General features: G+C 39.6%; 1 protein-coding gene across 6 annotated transcripts in view; it reads left to right on the plus strand.

Moving 5' to 3' along the window:
* Window positions 1–16,657, plus strand: part of SH3D19 (SH3 domain containing 19) — an 83,348-nt gene that overhangs the window by 45,183 nt on the left and 21,508 nt on the right. For 3 of the 6 annotated variants that reach the window (XM_083836335.1, XM_083836336.1, XM_083836337.1), the window contains 6 exons: window positions 60–100; window positions 992–1,034; window positions 2,270–2,417; window positions 2,683–2,884; window positions 3,560–4,555; window positions 15,158–15,265. In XM_083836335.1, coding sequence (XP_083692461.1) covers window positions 85–100; window positions 992–1,034; window positions 2,270–2,417; window positions 2,683–2,884; window positions 3,560–4,555; window positions 15,158–15,265 — 1,513 coding nt within the window. In that variant the 5' untranslated portion in view covers window positions 60–84. The remainder of the gene's footprint in view (window positions 1–59; window positions 101–991; window positions 1,035–2,269; window positions 2,418–2,682; window positions 2,885–3,559; window positions 4,556–15,157; window positions 15,266–16,657) is intronic. The other 3 variants (XM_083836334.1, XM_083836338.1, XM_083836339.1) reach the window with 1 other exon arrangement.

Here is a 16,657-nt window from a genome sequence, read left to right on the forward strand (position 1 = left end):
GGTTTGTTCTCCTTCACCCCCCTCTTCCTCTTCTGTAACCCCTTCTTTTTTTCCTCTAGCACTCATGAATAGTGCACATCAAAAATGCCCCGTGGAAGAGGTATGTCTGACACACCACCCTGCGATTCTTAAATCAAGTGCGCTTTGCTGATTTCAGATTCCAGCTCTGAGTCTTTGGCACAGGAACAGCACAATCGTCAGCTTCTGCACAATAAGTCTCTACTGCTTCTTAAACTGTCCTTGCTATGCCAAAATTTGTCCTTCAGATAACTTTCTTTGCCCTTTGAAGACATAAAAATGAAAACATAATGTGGCCATTGAAAAAAATCATTTGAATACAAATATGGCAAAAATAGAAAAATCGAGGGGTCAGGATTCACTTACTTTATCTAACTTAAAACACTTTTTTTTTTTAAATGTTGCTAACTTTTAGTGCACAAGTGATTAAACTTTAGGAAACATTAATTTTTTCTTTTTACATAAAGGAAGGTGAAATATCTTCTTAGATTTTGTGCCTTAGTACTCTTTCCTTCTTTAAAACTAACAAAAAAAAATTAAAAAGAGATAAAAGAACACATCTCAGAAGTGAGCCATCAAAAACAAAGCCAGATATGCTTAACAGTTCTGTGTTTTATTCATGGATTGTTTAAGCTAAAGTAAAACAAGTTTCAGCTATAGGTTGGCAATGCAGGAGGCAGGAACATGTGGTAAAGAAGAAGGACCATGTCTTTTGGTAGTAGCTAGAACACAGAAAGACTTAAACTGATGATGAAACTATACCCTAAACCTTTTGAAACCTTCCCCTTGTATTTAATACAAATAATCTTTTTCAAAACCTCGGCCAGTCAAATTCTGGAATTTATGAGCAGATGCTGTGTGCTCTCTGTTTAATTTGTGGTGGCTTGGTATGGGCTATGCTGTTATCCTCATCTTATCGCTGTGGTGGTATATTTTAACTTCTTCAAAACTTCTGTTTCTTTTGTTTAAATAGCTTCTCGGACTTCTAGCCATAGTGAACAGCAGAGGGATAGAAGGTAAGATGCAGTTATTTGTATTGCAGTTAGATGTTACTCTAAAACTTGTTAGATTGTGTCTTACTACTTTCTACATCTTTCTCCTCTTCTTTATTTATGTTTTATGTTTTTGCTTCTCATCCTTTCTGTGTTTAAAAATAAAATATACTTGGAATAAAATAAAAATACTGTGATGCTTAAGCACAGGGTGGACTAAGATTTTGCGTTTTCTGGTCGAGTGCTGTTTGTGTCCTCAGAAAAGGAATGCAACCAAACAACAAACCTGTGTAGAACTGTTTCATGTTCCTGACGTCTATTTACAGGATCACTTCACAATGAAAATAAGCACACTTTCAGGCCTCATTCCGGTTTCTCAAAAGATTTGAGAAAGGAGGTCACCAACCTGAATAGTTGGTGAACTGAGTCTGATGTTATTTCAGGTGTGAAGGAACTGCATCCCCCCTGTTTAAATTTTTTTACAATCATTTTAGAAGCTGTGTTTCTGCAGTTTTTCTGATAGCAGACCAAGGCTTCTGTAGCAGATGCTTCACCTACTCACAGAACTCACTTCTCAAAATGCATCTTATGCAGGATTCTAGATTAATCAGCAGTGGTTTGGGGGCTGTAGCTGGGAAACAGAGGCTCTCGCTGCAGCTTATCCTCTAAAGCAGTTGTTACGGTAATAAAACAGCGGCAGTACCTAGAGGTCCTAAAAACCCACGGAAATCCCTGTCATGCTAGATGCTATAAGCAAATAGGCCCTGTCCCAAAAGCCTTGTGAGGTGGGCTCTGGCCTTCCTGTAGCACAGTGGGAGGGTTCTCCAGAAGTCTTTGGGGCAAAGAATCTTTTCAGGTAGCCAGCCAGAAGCAGTTTTAACTATCCCACTGTTTTCACATTGCAGCAGGCTAAAGGCACATGCATGATTAGTTCTCATTATCCCGTGAAGACTAAGACTACTTCCATCTAATTGAGTTACACTTGTATTTAAGTACTTTAAGCACGTAAATTATTTCACTGAAGCCAATAAACCTACTTTTTGGCTTAGGCATTTAATTAGGTGCTTTGAATGGAAGCCTAAGTGCTTGTTAGAAAGGTCAGGTAAGTTGCTTTGAAATCATGGAAAGATATCTTTGGTTAAATCAAAAAGACTTGAGCTGTTTTGATTTTCCATGCTGAGAAAACCTTGGTATTTTACATTTAAAAAAACTATTCTAAAACATTTTAGATAATTATTCTCCTTTGCCTTCATCTCTAGGCGTCCTGAAATTACAATAGTTGCTGCTGAACCCCTCCGGCCATCCTCCTGGTTTCCAGGTGCAAGCCCTGTCGCTCCTCAGGGATTAGGATTCCCTTCTTCTTCATCTCATGCTCAGTGGAGGACAAATGAGCTTATTCCAGCTGAGGTGAGCATGGATTTACATGAGGTGTGTTTGAATTATAAAGGTAAATGCACAGTAAGGAGAGAGAAACAGTATTACCACTAGGAGTTTTTGCTTGCTTAGGCTTTCATGACATAGAATAATCAAAGACAGTGCTCTTTTCTTCTGCATACATTAATTTAGTGTTTTTAAATTCCTATTTATATATATTATATTTAAATTTATATGCTTTTTGTTTTTTAAGGATCACATCTGGACATACATTACTATTTCTCTCTCTGTCTTGTAGCTTCCACCGTCTTATGAGCAGGTGATAAAAGAAATTAATCAAGTGCAAGTCAATACAACAAATAACAATAATGCTGCTGCTTCTAGACATACCACTACTTCTGCAACACAAACTGACTTTCCAGAGGAACTAATCAGCCGTTTGCCAGCAAGTAATGTAAAAAACAGTGTGCCTGCACACTGGGAATCTGCAAGCTATCCAGGTGAGATTTTTGGATTTCTCATTCATAAAAACTGTAGTCTGTTTCTTGAAGGTGTTCTTCGTTATTGATCTGTACAGCAATTAACGTGAATAACAGTTACTTTTCTGGGAGTGATTGATGCTGCAAATTCCTGCAAAACTCCTCTCTTCTGAAGTACCATTGCATTCATGTTTAGACTACAGTTAAAACTTCTTCTGCAAGGAAGATGAGTACTGTCATGTGTCTTTATGACTTTACAATAAAAATCTTTAATGTTTTCCTCAATGCAGCCATAAGGGCAACTGCTTTGGGGCTAGTAGAGCTCAGATGTCCAATTGGAGTAACAGCAGTTACACATTCAGGCTGAAAAGTAACTGGCTGAATGTGCAATGCTCAGCTGAGGAAAACACTGTGATATTCCTTGGTCAAGATGTTGCTTGCATACCCTTCCTGCTGCAAGCTAAGAGGTTTTGAACTCACAGCCTGCAGATGCCGTACATCTTAGCAACTTTCAGCTTCTTCCTGGAGTTCATACATTTTTTTCATTTGTTTTTTTTTCGAAAGAGAATTCCAGTTTCACGAGCAGCACTAAGTTCTGAACAAAAATCATTGTTTCACACCCTAATGGTGATAAAAACTAATATAAATCAAGTGTTCTGGAATAGATAACTGAAACCTTTTTTTTGGTTTTTGTAGGGCAAAGTCCTCTGAAACCTCCTAGGCCTTCTGCATCTCTCCTGAATAGGTCTTCAGAAAATGAGACTTCCTTAATAGGTTTTGAAGTTTCTGAAGGTCAGAAGCGCCAAGAAAATCCCAATGCTGTGATATGTCCTGTGCCAAAGCCAAGATCAAGAAGCAATCTCAGACCTGTTGTCAAAAATACTGAAAGTCAGATAAGAGACAATGGGGAAGAAGTGAACCAGTCTAACACAGAGAGGCAGCAACCTTCTGTCGAGCAGTCGTCTGTGTTAGATGATAGCTTACTAGACAATCATTTGGCAGTGGACAGCATGAGTACAGAGAAGAGCCAAAATAGTATTGTTTCAAGGATCAAAGTTTTTGAAACCCAAGGAACTAATGATACCTCAGGATTAGCAAAGAAACCAGAAATTGCGCCTCGTTCATTTGCCCCAAGACCTATACCTGCAAAGAAGCCAGTAGTTGCTCCAAAGCCAGGGCTAAGCAGAGTTTCGGGAGATTGGGATGCATGGACAGAAAGCAAATCAACACCTTCTTCCAAGGAATTGCAGCTTCATCCTGAAGCAGTTGGGAACAGTGTTGCAACCAAACCTGAACTGCCAAAGAAACCAAAACCTGGCCTTGTAAAAAGTAGTAGTAGTGATTTTCTTGATACAAAGAGTGGATCGGTTGCAGAGAACAGCGATGGACAAAAGAAATTTCCTGTTCCTGCTCCAAGGCCTCTCGTTCCTAAAAAGTCACCTTGTGCAGAAAATCCTGCCTTTTCTTTGGCCACTCTAAAACCAATTGCTGCTCCCCCACGGGCTCCTGTATCTGCCCAAGAAAAAGTTTCCAAGTCTCTGGGGGAATTGTCACCTGCAGCCAACTCCTCAGCACCCACTTTGCAAAGTAAACTAGATGTTGAAGGAGATCTGATCAGTTTTGATGATGATGTTTTGCCCCTGAGTCCACCTTGTGTCATTAAAGATAGCATCAGTTGTGAAGCAGCAGCAGGTGAGAAGAAAATTTTTTAAACTGTCCCTGTGGTTACTGTTTGCAGGTGTATGATCCTGTGTGAATCGTGTCTACCTATTCTGCCTGTCTTGATAGGGTTTGTGTGTGCATGAAATTCTTTGTTTTCCGTTATGTCAAGAACACTATGAAATTACTTGAGTTTTGGGACTTGGAAGGTTTTCAGGCTCTATAAATCTCAGAGGTTGCCTGCTGGATTTATTACACAATTACTAAAATAATGATAAAAGACTTGATGTTACACACCAGATGTTCCCTCCAGAATGTATCACAATTCTCTCTCAGAAACTTGGGACATCTTATCTCTTGCCATCTAATCTGCCTAATTTATTTGAGTGCCTGAAGCTCTGTAGTGGAAGTCTCCTGAGCGTAGTATGTTTGGAGGTATTGTTCTATTAGGTCATCTAGAGAAGCAGCAATGTTTATTATTTAGGGAGAATGGTGATCAAACACACTGGAATACTCTGTATCACCAGTGGCTACTTATTTTCTCTCTCCTTTATTTGTCTATTGTCTTGTCACGCAAGTATATGCTTGTTATGCAACTTAAAATTTTTCTGAAAAATGAAAATAGTTATTTCATATGGGTGGATTAATTACTACAACTACATCTCTCTCATAAACTTAGTTTGATTCCATCAAGCAAGAGGCCGGTTAAGGCCATTTTATAGAACTATGATTTAAGTAGTTTAAGACACAAGTGGGTGTTCAGCTGCCACTAAATTTAACAGCAATGGGTTTTTCCCTCTAAGTATTCAAGTATATCACATATAGCCCACCAGCCCCTTTACAATCCAGGGAGAGCTCTGCTTTAAAACAGATGGCATGTCATACAAAATGCATGTTTAAAAAACTATGATTTTTAAACCCTCCCCCCTTTTTTTAGCTCATTTATCATTAAACATCTCAGCACTCTGCAAAGAGACACACAAATAGTGTGTAGTTGTCAGAGTAAATCAATATTAATGGTTGTTAGCAAGTGTGATTTCTTTACAGGTAGTGGATTATATTGTTAGCTGAAGTTCCGACTTGTTATCACTTCCATTTTACGTTGGCATAAAAAGCCCAAGGCAGATGTAGGAAGTCCCTTACAGCTGTAAACTGTTCAGGTCAACATGTACAGACATACAAACCTCAGAGCAGCTTATGAAAGCAGTGAAATAAGGCAACAGAAGGTCCTGCAGGAGAGGTGATTAGCTCTACAGGGATCCACATCCTCTTTTTTCTTGGACTGATGGGTTCCAGGAGCACTGCAGAGACTGTAGCAAACCTAGAAGGAAGGAAGAGTACCAGGTGAGTGGAGAGGAGTTTTGAAGTGTGTGACTGACAGTACCTAGCTGGGAACAGAGTTAAGATCATCAGGTCTGGAGACTGCAGTTGTACAACAGCCATTGTGCATGTGATGGTTTTAGAAGAAAGTTAGAAGCAGGAGGGATGATTGTTGGTTTCTGTGCATTTGAGGGAAAACTTGTAGTTTCAGCCTTTTGATGATTAGATACAATAAACAAAGGGAAAATGTAACTTCCAACTAGAAGGCGAGAGAAGAGAATTCTTACATTTTGAAAGTGAATAAAAAGGAAAGTGATGTTTTGGCTGTGTGCCCTAAAAGTCTGCCTTTCCCCCACCCTGAAAAATAAAATAACAATAATTCTGTTAAATCAGAAGTTCAGTCATCCCAAAGAAAATCGTCTGAAAAGATCAGCTTTCATGTTGAAACTATCATCTGAATAATACTTCTGTTAACCATAAGAATTGAAAGTATTTCCTTCTTAATTTAATCAAGAATAACACCTAGGATTCCAGAAAGGTTACTCATTTCTTGAGTCTATGATTTTATTCATTTAATAAAATGGTATGTTTGCTGTAACACCTTTGTATGTAGAAAAGAAAACAAGGTCTGACAGCCTTAGCACTTTATTGCACTGTAAAATTAGGAATCCTTCCAGATTTTTGCAGGCATTTACGAGCGAAGATCATATGCTATACCCTTGATTACTAATGCCATGCTAAGTCTTGACAAAGCATCCCCAAGAACAACACTGGCTTTCTGAAAAATGAGGCAACGCAGAGCACTAACACTAGCTATTTCTCATGTTCCCATAGGAACAGCTTAGGATTTGCAAGATGAATCCACAGTAAAATGTTTTGTAAAGGCAGGAAGAGAAGCTGTAATCCTGCTCCCAATTCCCCAAACCTTTGTATTTCTTACATATTTGTCATTGTCATTACTTAGCAAAATGACAGCACTCTCCTTGTTGTTATGGCAACCCTAGAAAAGGAGGAAGGCTTTTATGCAGCGGTGTTTGAAACTAAGCACCAACAGATTTTTGTCAAAGAGCAGTTTTGCATCACAGATTAGAATGTTCATAGAACTTATTTTTTTTTTTCTGAGACAGCACAAATGCATCTGGGACTTAGGCTAATGTAAATAGATTTGGACAGATTGATCACTGCTTCCGCTAACACTTTATGCGCAAGGAAGAAGGTGAAGCATTCAGTTGATGGTTGGAAGGGTGCAGAAGTTGAGGGGAGCATCTGCATGAAAAGGTGAAACACAAGCAAAACAAATTGTTCTTCTGTCATGTATTGAGACATGGGACACCAAGATCACTTTCAAAGCTTTCAGCACCCACTGTGCCAGTTGAAGTCTGTCGGAGCACTGGAGGCTTGACAACTAGGAGGTTCAGAGGTAAACTGTGGTAGAACCTTGCATCCAGCTCATGTCTCCGCTGCTGGCCCAAGGGAAGTGCCAGGAAGGAAAAGTCAAGAATGACAAATCTGTGGAACAGCTCCTTTCATCAACAGCCAGAATTGATGCCAGTTTTAAGTGCCCGCATAATTTTGCACTCAAAGGCTAGAGATAATGTTCAGAGGCGTTTGTATCCTAATGAAATTACTCCTGCTCAAGTCAGTCCCTTAGAATTTGAAGGCGTCTACTTGGAACCATAAATCTTGACATGTTAATGCTTTGATGACAGTTGTGATATTTTGAATCATAAAGAGTATTTTTACACTTCAATTATAGCTGGTAACTGGGATTGTGCGGTTCCATAAGGTTACAGGTTTCACTAATGTGTCAGGAGGAATCTTTTCTTGGTAGTCCATATTTAAAAAGGCTAAGAAATGAAATCCTAGTGTGAGCCAAGCTGGGTAGAAGTTCCGTGGCTTCAGTGGATCCATGATTTCACCTGTAACTCCCATCAGTGGCTGTGTTAAAGCATGTACTGTGCCTGCTTGTTAAAGTCCTGAGATGGAAAATAAGGTAACATGTAAAATATGTGCATTTGAAGCTCATATTTAAATTAAAACCTGGAGGTGATCTTGCAACAATATTTTAATTCTTTCTTACACGTGGAGAGTCTTTTTTTCCCCTTGCCTTCTTTCTCCAAGACATCATATAGTTCACTGATCACTCTATTCCCGATATACCAGAACTTAATTTAAACCAAATGTTTTGAAAAGTAATTCATAGAGAGTGTCTATCCTTACCAGGAGGCAATTTTCTGTTTTATTTTCCTCATATTAATGTATTTCAATTCTAACAGTAATGCAATGGTTGCATTTCTTAATTCTTCTATTTAGTTACTTACTTCCTCACAGTATAAAAGTTCAATTCTGCCTGTATGGGCAGAAAAATGACCAAACCAGTGATTACTGTCTATTTATATATGTTGTTCCTTCTTGTGGCATGAATGGTGGCATCTGTGTGATATTGTGGCCCAATTCAGAAAAACTGCTGCTTGAGTAACTCCAACTTTGTCTTCTGTGGGGATATTGCCCAGCTGCTTGTTTTTAATTGCTTCCTCAGGAAGGAAGAGGGAAAAAAAAAACATCCTAAAACGTTTATAACTGGTAGATTACTCCAGACCTATCTTCAAAATAATGCAATTTTCCTCAGTATTCTCCTGTGTTACTCCTGATGACTCTTGTGGCTATTTTAAGTTACCTGTCTCCTTTTTGACTTGCTGCCAGAGGTGTCATCCTCAGAACAGAGTGAGCTGCCTCATCCATTTTAATCTTCTGTTTGGCTTGAGCCACTGACAAAACGAGATTTACCTGAAGGCGTTCTCCTGGGGGCTGGAGTAGCTGGAGGCCTGTGCTGTGCCCTCTTGGTTTTGCTGTGGCGTTGACAATCTCCAGCACAAGTGGTAACAAGCATCCATTGACTCTTCAGGCCCTGCAGATTTTTACTTAGTGAACTTAAGCTGGACCCCCAAGGAGCTTGTAGGTGCCTCCAGTCTTACCGCAGGAGAAGGCCTTATAGCCAATTTCAGGAAACCAGTATAAGTTTTAAATCATAGCCTCATAATAGGTGATGAGCCCTTTGGGTTTTAAAACTCAAACAAATTTGCTTTTGAGCTCCATGTCGATACATGTTAAGTGGTAACTTGCAAGTAATAATGTTCTTAATGATAACCTTCTTCTCTAATGATTAAATCTATTTATTTTGTAATAACACTTAAAATGCAGATATCTTTTGATCAGGAAGACTGACAAACAAAAACCAACAAAATGCTTACTTAAAAGAAGCATTTATAAACAAAACAGTATTTTTTTCCTTCACTGGAAGCATGCAAGATTATTCTGAGAGGCTACACAGGTATTTTAAACAACATTACAAATTCCTTTGTCCTCCAAATCTTCATTAAAAAGATTTTGTATGCCCTGCTTTCTTCCACTATGGATCCTCTGCTGTGGAGATTTCCAGCTTGCCTGTTTCGAGGCACTTGACTCTCTTATCAATGAACGAGCATTACCATTGTTAGGCAAGAATGGGTGAGGCTGTGTTTCTTAATCTCTGGGGTAATCTTGGGTTTTAGTTTTGTCGCCCACTGTACGACCAAATGCCCTCCAGCATCAGATTTTTGAAGTTAGACCAGGTTGTGCAGCCAATTTCTAGCAACGTGACCTCATAGCTGACCTCTTCTGGGCAGGAGGTTGGATTAGAGACCTCCTGAAGGCTCTTGCAACTTCAGCTACCCTGTTCTTACCCTACCGAAATAGATTCAGTAGTCCCCAAACTCTTATGTTGTAACTTGTGCTGGTGTTAGTGCTCCTTTTATGCCAAAGGCAGTGCAATTACTGTCACCTCTAGTAGTTCACTGCTACCTTGTCCACACTAAACTGTTGTGCTTTTTTGAAGCACACAGGTAGTAAGTGTGGGCATTCACTCAGTTTTAGAGAGAAATGCCAAAAAGTTGATGATAGCCAAAGCCTGGAAAAGGTCTGTTTAATCTGTCTCTGTGCACTATATAGTGCTGTAGTTTTACACCCTATAAATGCTGGTATTGCCGTTAAGTCTTACAATAGCCCAAGAAACTTTGTGCTTCTAGTAGTGGATTTCATTTTGTTTTTCAGCTTTCTAACACCATGGATGAGGTATTCCATTGCTCAGTTAAGGACATCTTGTGTTTTTAACAAGTACTTAACACTGGGTCTTCTATTGCATCTTTTATCAAATTTTAATGATACCTTTTGGACAACATCAAACTCTGCATAATTCCGTGACTTCATGCATTTTGTTGTGCTGATGGCTCCTTCTGCACAACCCAAGTATGTCCTGTAAACATCATTCATTCTTCAGATCAGATTCATTCCTCCAAAGTAATGATTGCTGGCTTTGAGTTGCCTTGCCTTTCATTAGATGTCATCAGTGAGTAGAGAGCAGTGCCTAATGCCTATGCAAGTGGTACACTGTATTTCCTCTGCTCTGAGTAGCAATAAATTTTGCCAGATAAATTCTTACTATCTGTAAGTCTTTGCACAACACATTTTTTGATTTTACTAGTGAAATTTCTGTTTGGGCATCTGGACCATCTTTCCTTTTCTGGGAGGGGAGATAATCCTCACGAAGAAACTTCTGCAATCACTGTGTGCTTGCTCTGGTGGTTTGTGCTTTTGGTACAGCATAACTAGATGCAGAAATAAAGCTAATGCTTTGGCAACAACATTAGAAAAACTACTTAGATGTAAAGGTTGTTATGTGTAAGAGGTTTTTAGTAGCCTGCTCAAATACCTGCTTGACTAATTGTGCCTATCAGGTATATCAAATCTCCTGGGCTTGATGCAATGTAAATCTGTGGATGAAGCAGGACTATGCAGTCTGTTCATAGTAGCTACCGAAGTAACTGAGCTAGTCTTGAAAAGTGACTGTGTAGACTGGGGAGAAAGAAATCCTAGAACATTATAAAAGCAGATTTGCTTGTCTCTGCTCCATTTTTAATTTTGAAATGATTTCTGAAGCAATATTAGGTCTACTCCTGAATGCTGCGTTCCTTCTATTTAAGTGACCTGGTCTCCTCTCCTAGGAGAATGCCAAAGAGCCTGAGTTTCACCTGAGCTTATATTTGTGTTAGGCACAGTTGACATCATGAAGAGCCTACATCCCATTGTCTCTTTTTTTATTATTATTCTTTTTTAATTTCCCAGTTTGCTGAAAGACATGGATGTGATCAGACCATGGCAATTTTCTATGCAGAGGGAGTTGAAGATCGCATATTTTGAGAAAGGCAGCACAGACTATGTAAATCTTTCTGGGTCAGAAGTACCATTTCGAAGAACAGTGAACTGTTAATTTCCCTGATGAAAAGGACTGGGAAAAACTGAGGTTGGGAAAATAACTGGTGCTGGAATTCAGTAGAATACATGGTCTGATCTGGCTGTTTATGTTTGCAGAGAGGTTGAAATTTAGAACTTCTGAAGGGTCGGACTTTTGGTATTTCCCAGTGTTTCTTAAGCATGGACCCCATTTCTGTTTGGGATGCTATCTGTCAGACCTCCAGTGGATCTCCAGGTATATTACTAAGAGGGGTCTGTTATTGAAAATCTTCCCCAAGTGTGAGCTAAATCTGCTTCCACAAAGCCAAGAGTGGTTTTGCTAGGCTAGGTTTTAATAAAGCAGTTGTTGATGGGGGGTTGGCCTGTCCTCTTTTCCTGGGAGCCCCTGGTGACCCCAATGATAATTATGTTCTGTGTGAAGAGAATGTGTGAGCTTTGCCTGTAATAGCTGCTGATTTCCTTTTTTTTTTTTTTTAATTAAACATTGAAAGTAGACACAGTTGCATACTTCTGTAGTGACAAGTGTTGTAATGTCAGCATCAACACATTTTACACTATGCTGTTTTTGTGTGCTGAGAGTAATTCTTGCAGGACCGAACTTCTTCGCAGTAGATTATATTATTCTGTGCTTTCAGCGTACCACATCTGATTTGTCTGGAGAGCCCCCTTATTGCTGCTGAGGTATCTGTTCCATCTCACTACCTTCTACTTAAAGACCACCAATACATGCTTCAGAAAACTATCCATTTTCCTGTTCACAGGGACGAAAGCTAATGTTTGTTCTGTAACCTGCTGATTTCTGATTTTAAAAAAGGATGATAAATGGAAGTGGGCAAAAAGACTCTCTCCTAAACTGGTAAAAGAAAGAGATGGTATATGGTGTATTTGGATACACAACTTTCATTTGCCTTACCAACAAAGCAGCACAGTATTATATGTTATCAAATAAACCTTTGAAACAGAAGCTCCAGAAAAGTGAGACTCAGGAAAACCCAGGCTTTAAGCATCATTGTAAAAGTTTAATAAAAAAGATCGATTGAAGTCTGTTGATATGTGTTATGAAAAATGCCTCGCAGATTAATTTCCTTGAGCTGAGAAGCTTTAAATGAGTATGTTAACAATTCTGTTTTCACACTTCCATGAATTATGCTCAAAAGATGCCCAATTGTTGTTAAACAACATAAAAATTTGATATGCTGTCAGTCCCATTGCACAAAGCAGCGCAGCCGTTTACTCAGCCAATTTCTGCTGCAAACCCAGCACTGGGGAATGGAATGACACAAACAAGGTAATGAGTTTTAAACTAATTATGAGGTGACAACAGTATAATTGAACATAAGATAATGAGTGGAAAACTAAGGTTTGTAGAACGGTTTTCTCGGCCTCGGGTTGAGAATGACGGAAACCAAGACTTAAAAATAACTTTGCTCAAATCTAGTGATTTGGAGACTTCAGCCAACTGTTGAATGGTCAGGAAAACCAGCTCAATGCACAGAAATGATTAGCAGCTAACAAACGATACTTTTGTGCACTTTTGAATCTCCAGATTTGTAAGAATATGGGTGTGTGATTATTTGGGGTGTTTAGGGTATCCACATTTGGTCTTACTCTGTCTATATTTTTATGAGATGGAGGCTTTGGACAATTATTTCCTCACCATTCTTGCAGAGCTTCCTTCACCTCTGCAGAAGGTTAGCCTGAGAGGTTTCCTATGGCCCTGCTGCGTCCAGGAGCCCGCTACCAGCCTTGCTCACCTTCCCATGGGTACCCTTGGCCTCGAGCTTCCCCAAGGGCCCACAGCCCTGCTGCCCCTATGGGTGTACCTGGGGTACGGTCACCAGGTAATTGACTGAGAGCGGAGGAAACCCTGCCTTGGGTTTTCTTTTTTCAGCAGCACTGAAATCATTCTGAACACCATCATAAGAGTTAAGACTAGGTAAATCTTTTTGAATGCAATTCAAATTCTGGCAGTGTAGCTAGCAGATGTAGGTGTAAAGAAAGGAAGGAAAATGCTAACTGCAGGCTTGCTCTGAGAGTGGGGTTTTTATGTTTCTTGCAACTACTGTACTGCCAGACTGCTCACACCCCTGGTGTGGTCTGTGTTTTCCAGTTCTCTAGCACATCTCTTGCTCTGGTGCAGCTTTCACTGAGGAGACCTAAACCTTTTACTGCCTAGTGCTACCAGTAGCTTAACCAAGCTGGCAGGTTTACGCTTACCTTCTAAAATGTACCTGATGTCTATGCCCAAAGCTGTTTACAAGCGGTCTGGGGGAAAGAATCGGTGCGCTTTGATTCGCAGTTGCGATGCGACATGAAGGTACCCCAGCAGATCTGGGGAGGCTGTAAGGAGGTAGATGTCATGGCTTTGGGACAGACTGTGACACAAGCCCTGCACCTCTGTCTGACAGATACACCTACAAAGAGCCTTGGGCCAGGGGCTAGCAGGAGACGAGCATTGGAGCATGCCTGGGCCATGCAGCATGCTGTCCTTGCTGGTGCTAGAGCCTGTCTGAAGCTGTTTGGGGCCTATTTTTAGTGTAAAAATAATAAAAAAGAGCTTAATGTAGTTGGTCTTTCCCTCTCGAAAAATGCCAAGGCTTTTTAAATTGAAGTGCTAAAAGCTTTGTAATGAAGTTCATAAGTAAATACTGTACTTCTGGATATTTTAAGTCTATTTTACATTCCCAGACACAGATTGCAAGTGCATTGATAAACCGCATTGGGTTGCATTGTTCCAAATTATCTATAGGAAATCATGACTTCGCACTACATAACTTCTGTTTGCTTGTTTCTAAGTGTTGAACATGAAGATAGAGTTTTATCAAATACAGTATTTTCAACTTTGTCAGAAAGTGTGGTGGTAGTTTTGGGAAGAGATAAGTTTTTTTAGAGAAGCCCCGAAGAATTTAAAGAGATGCCCAGCATGCTTCCTCTCTGAGACTCTGACACTCCATAAATAACATCTCATTGAGCTACACATCTAAAAAGGCCACCAGAGGAGATCAAACTCAGTTGTTGGGGCTATGAATGCATGTCATGGAGAATTTATTGGCCAGAATGCTTCTCCAGTTTCTACCTTACACATTTATGATGCAGTTAAGCATTGCCATTTTACTGCAGTTTTTAGTAATGTCAGAGAAAAAGGTAGCATCTGTTAACAACATAGAACAGGTAGAAATGAAGTATTGCTCTTTGACATGGTGTATGTGAGAAAGAACCCTTTGATTTGGATTTTATTTATGTACGAGTATTTTTACAGCTGCCTTCTACATGCACATATGTTCCCATGCCTATTAATACGAGACCAGTGCTTAAGTTTATTAATCATAGAAAACATTGCTCCTGTCTTACTGATGGAATGACTGGACAGGCTTGTAGAGGAATGAGTGATATAGGCAGGGACAGACACAGCTCAGGGACGACTCTGAGTCCTTGGTCTGAACCAGTCTTCACCATGACTTCAGGGTTATAATCAGCAAAATGACGCAGAATCTCCAAGGGAATTAGTTATTCTACAGCAAAGACATACTGTAATCAGTAATGTTTAAGTGCTTTCTGCTTTTTTGTTTGTTTCTTTCTGTAGGCATAAAGATAAAACTTCTGTAGAGCTAACCATTTAGCTTTGGCAAGATTTTACTGATTAAAACTTAGTGGCGAATGTGTTCACAGCACATTAAAGCAACTGTGATGAAAATACATTTCCCCAAAGCCATCCTGATTTTGGGTCCCTATTATCAAGCAATGCGGTTGCTCTTCAGTGGCTTATATAATTCCAGAAGGCATCTGTAACATGTTTGTGTTAACTCGACTATGATAGTGGATGTACCTAAAAGATATGTTATTTACAAAGAGCTGACTACTCTATTTGCATCAGCCCAATGTTTGTCCCTGGAAACAGATTTATATATTTTTTTATGACTTTCTTGGGTGTGAAATATTAACTTGCGTAAAGAGGAATGCAATAACTGGTAAGATTTGTGTTCAGCAAACACATATTAAATATATTGGGCTTTTTTTTCCTTCTAGATCCATTCCAGTTCTTCTCCAAAAGTGAACCAGCAAAGGAACAGGCAGCTCAACCAGCTTTAGCACGGAAACCCACTGTTATCCGAATTCCAGCTAAACCCGGGAAATGTAAGTTCTTCTCCCAAATTGTCTGAAAAATCTTTACCAGGAAACCATTTTAATTGGGACTTACTATTTCCAAATTGAGTTGCTGTTAGCTTGCTGTATTAGCTGTCAAAGGAATCCCGCAGTGCAGTTGAACACAACAGATGGCCAGCAGTGGTGGGAGGCAGTAGTGGCTGGCAGTCACGTTCCTCTCCCCCTGTCTCCCAGCTACCTTGTCTGGTGCCCTCCTTTGCACTAAGCTTGATGCTCCTCAAATTTTATGGATCTAATGCATATCAGGGGGGAAATAGTGGCAGGGAGAGATCTAAATGCTGGCAGAGAAGAGCTGGAGGAGACCCTTGCAGCAGAAGCAAACTTATTCAGTCAGCTAACCCATACTGCTGAGCTGTGCCTTCGGTCAAATTGACTTATGTGCAGACATCAGCTGAGGATAGTTTAATGCTGCTCCCAAGCTTCCTGGGAGCAGGGCCTGCACTTGTCAGAGGAACCACATTAGTGTATTAAATTTTGCTTCAAAAGCTTAGTCAGGTTGTAAACATAGTTTTTACAGCTTCTATCAAAATCCGTGGTCATTTAAGCTGTAGTGTTTTGGTAGTAATTGAGGGAATAAAAAAGGCATGCGAGAATTTGATTGCCAAGAACTGATTTGTTCTATTTTGTGGCAAGGTCCTCTTGTCTGTAGTTTTCTGATAGTTATCTTATCCCTAATGCCTTCCATCTCTAATCCTTTACAACTTTACAAATCACACTGACAGTATCTGAGAGTGGAAGTTTATCAGAGAGCCACAAGGTCTTTGTGTTGATCTTTCAGTCCTTGAGTACATAGCTGCTGAAGTTTAGCCTTATGTTTTATCCTCAAAACTTAGGAAGAGAGATCAGAAGACAGCTCTTAAAAGCAGTATTTCAGACTCAAGTTTTACTAAATTGTGTAGGTATAGAGCCAAAGATATCCTGGTGGCATTGCTACTAAGACTTTCTCTCACTATTCCCTGAGATCCCTTCTCTCTCCTCCTAACCCCCCGGGTTTTCTTTTCCTCTGTGTATGTGTGAAATGCAGTAGAAGTGATGAAAAATGCAGAGAAGAATGAAGATAAAGCAATTAGGAAAAGACATTCTGTTAATACGTGATCATAAATAAAAGCTTTTTTCAGTTAGAAGAATATGTTTACAAACTAATGTACGGAACCCAACATAATTAATCTCCACAAAGGAGATCTTTCCTTGTAATTTAAAAAAAAAAATACTTTTTTTTTTTCCTTATCTGGAGTCTTTTGAACTTGTAGATAACCAGTCCCTTGCTGCTCTCTAGTGGCAACTGAACTTTCTACAGAGACCGCCAGTCATAGTGTACTTAATTACAATTTTAAGAGGGGTGTGAAGGACTGCTCTATAAGA

This window comes from Anser anser (genome assembly GCF_964211835.1).
Source record: "Anser anser genome assembly, chromosome: 4".
Lineage (NCBI taxonomy): Eukaryota > Metazoa > Chordata > Aves > Anseriformes > Anatidae > Anser > Anser anser.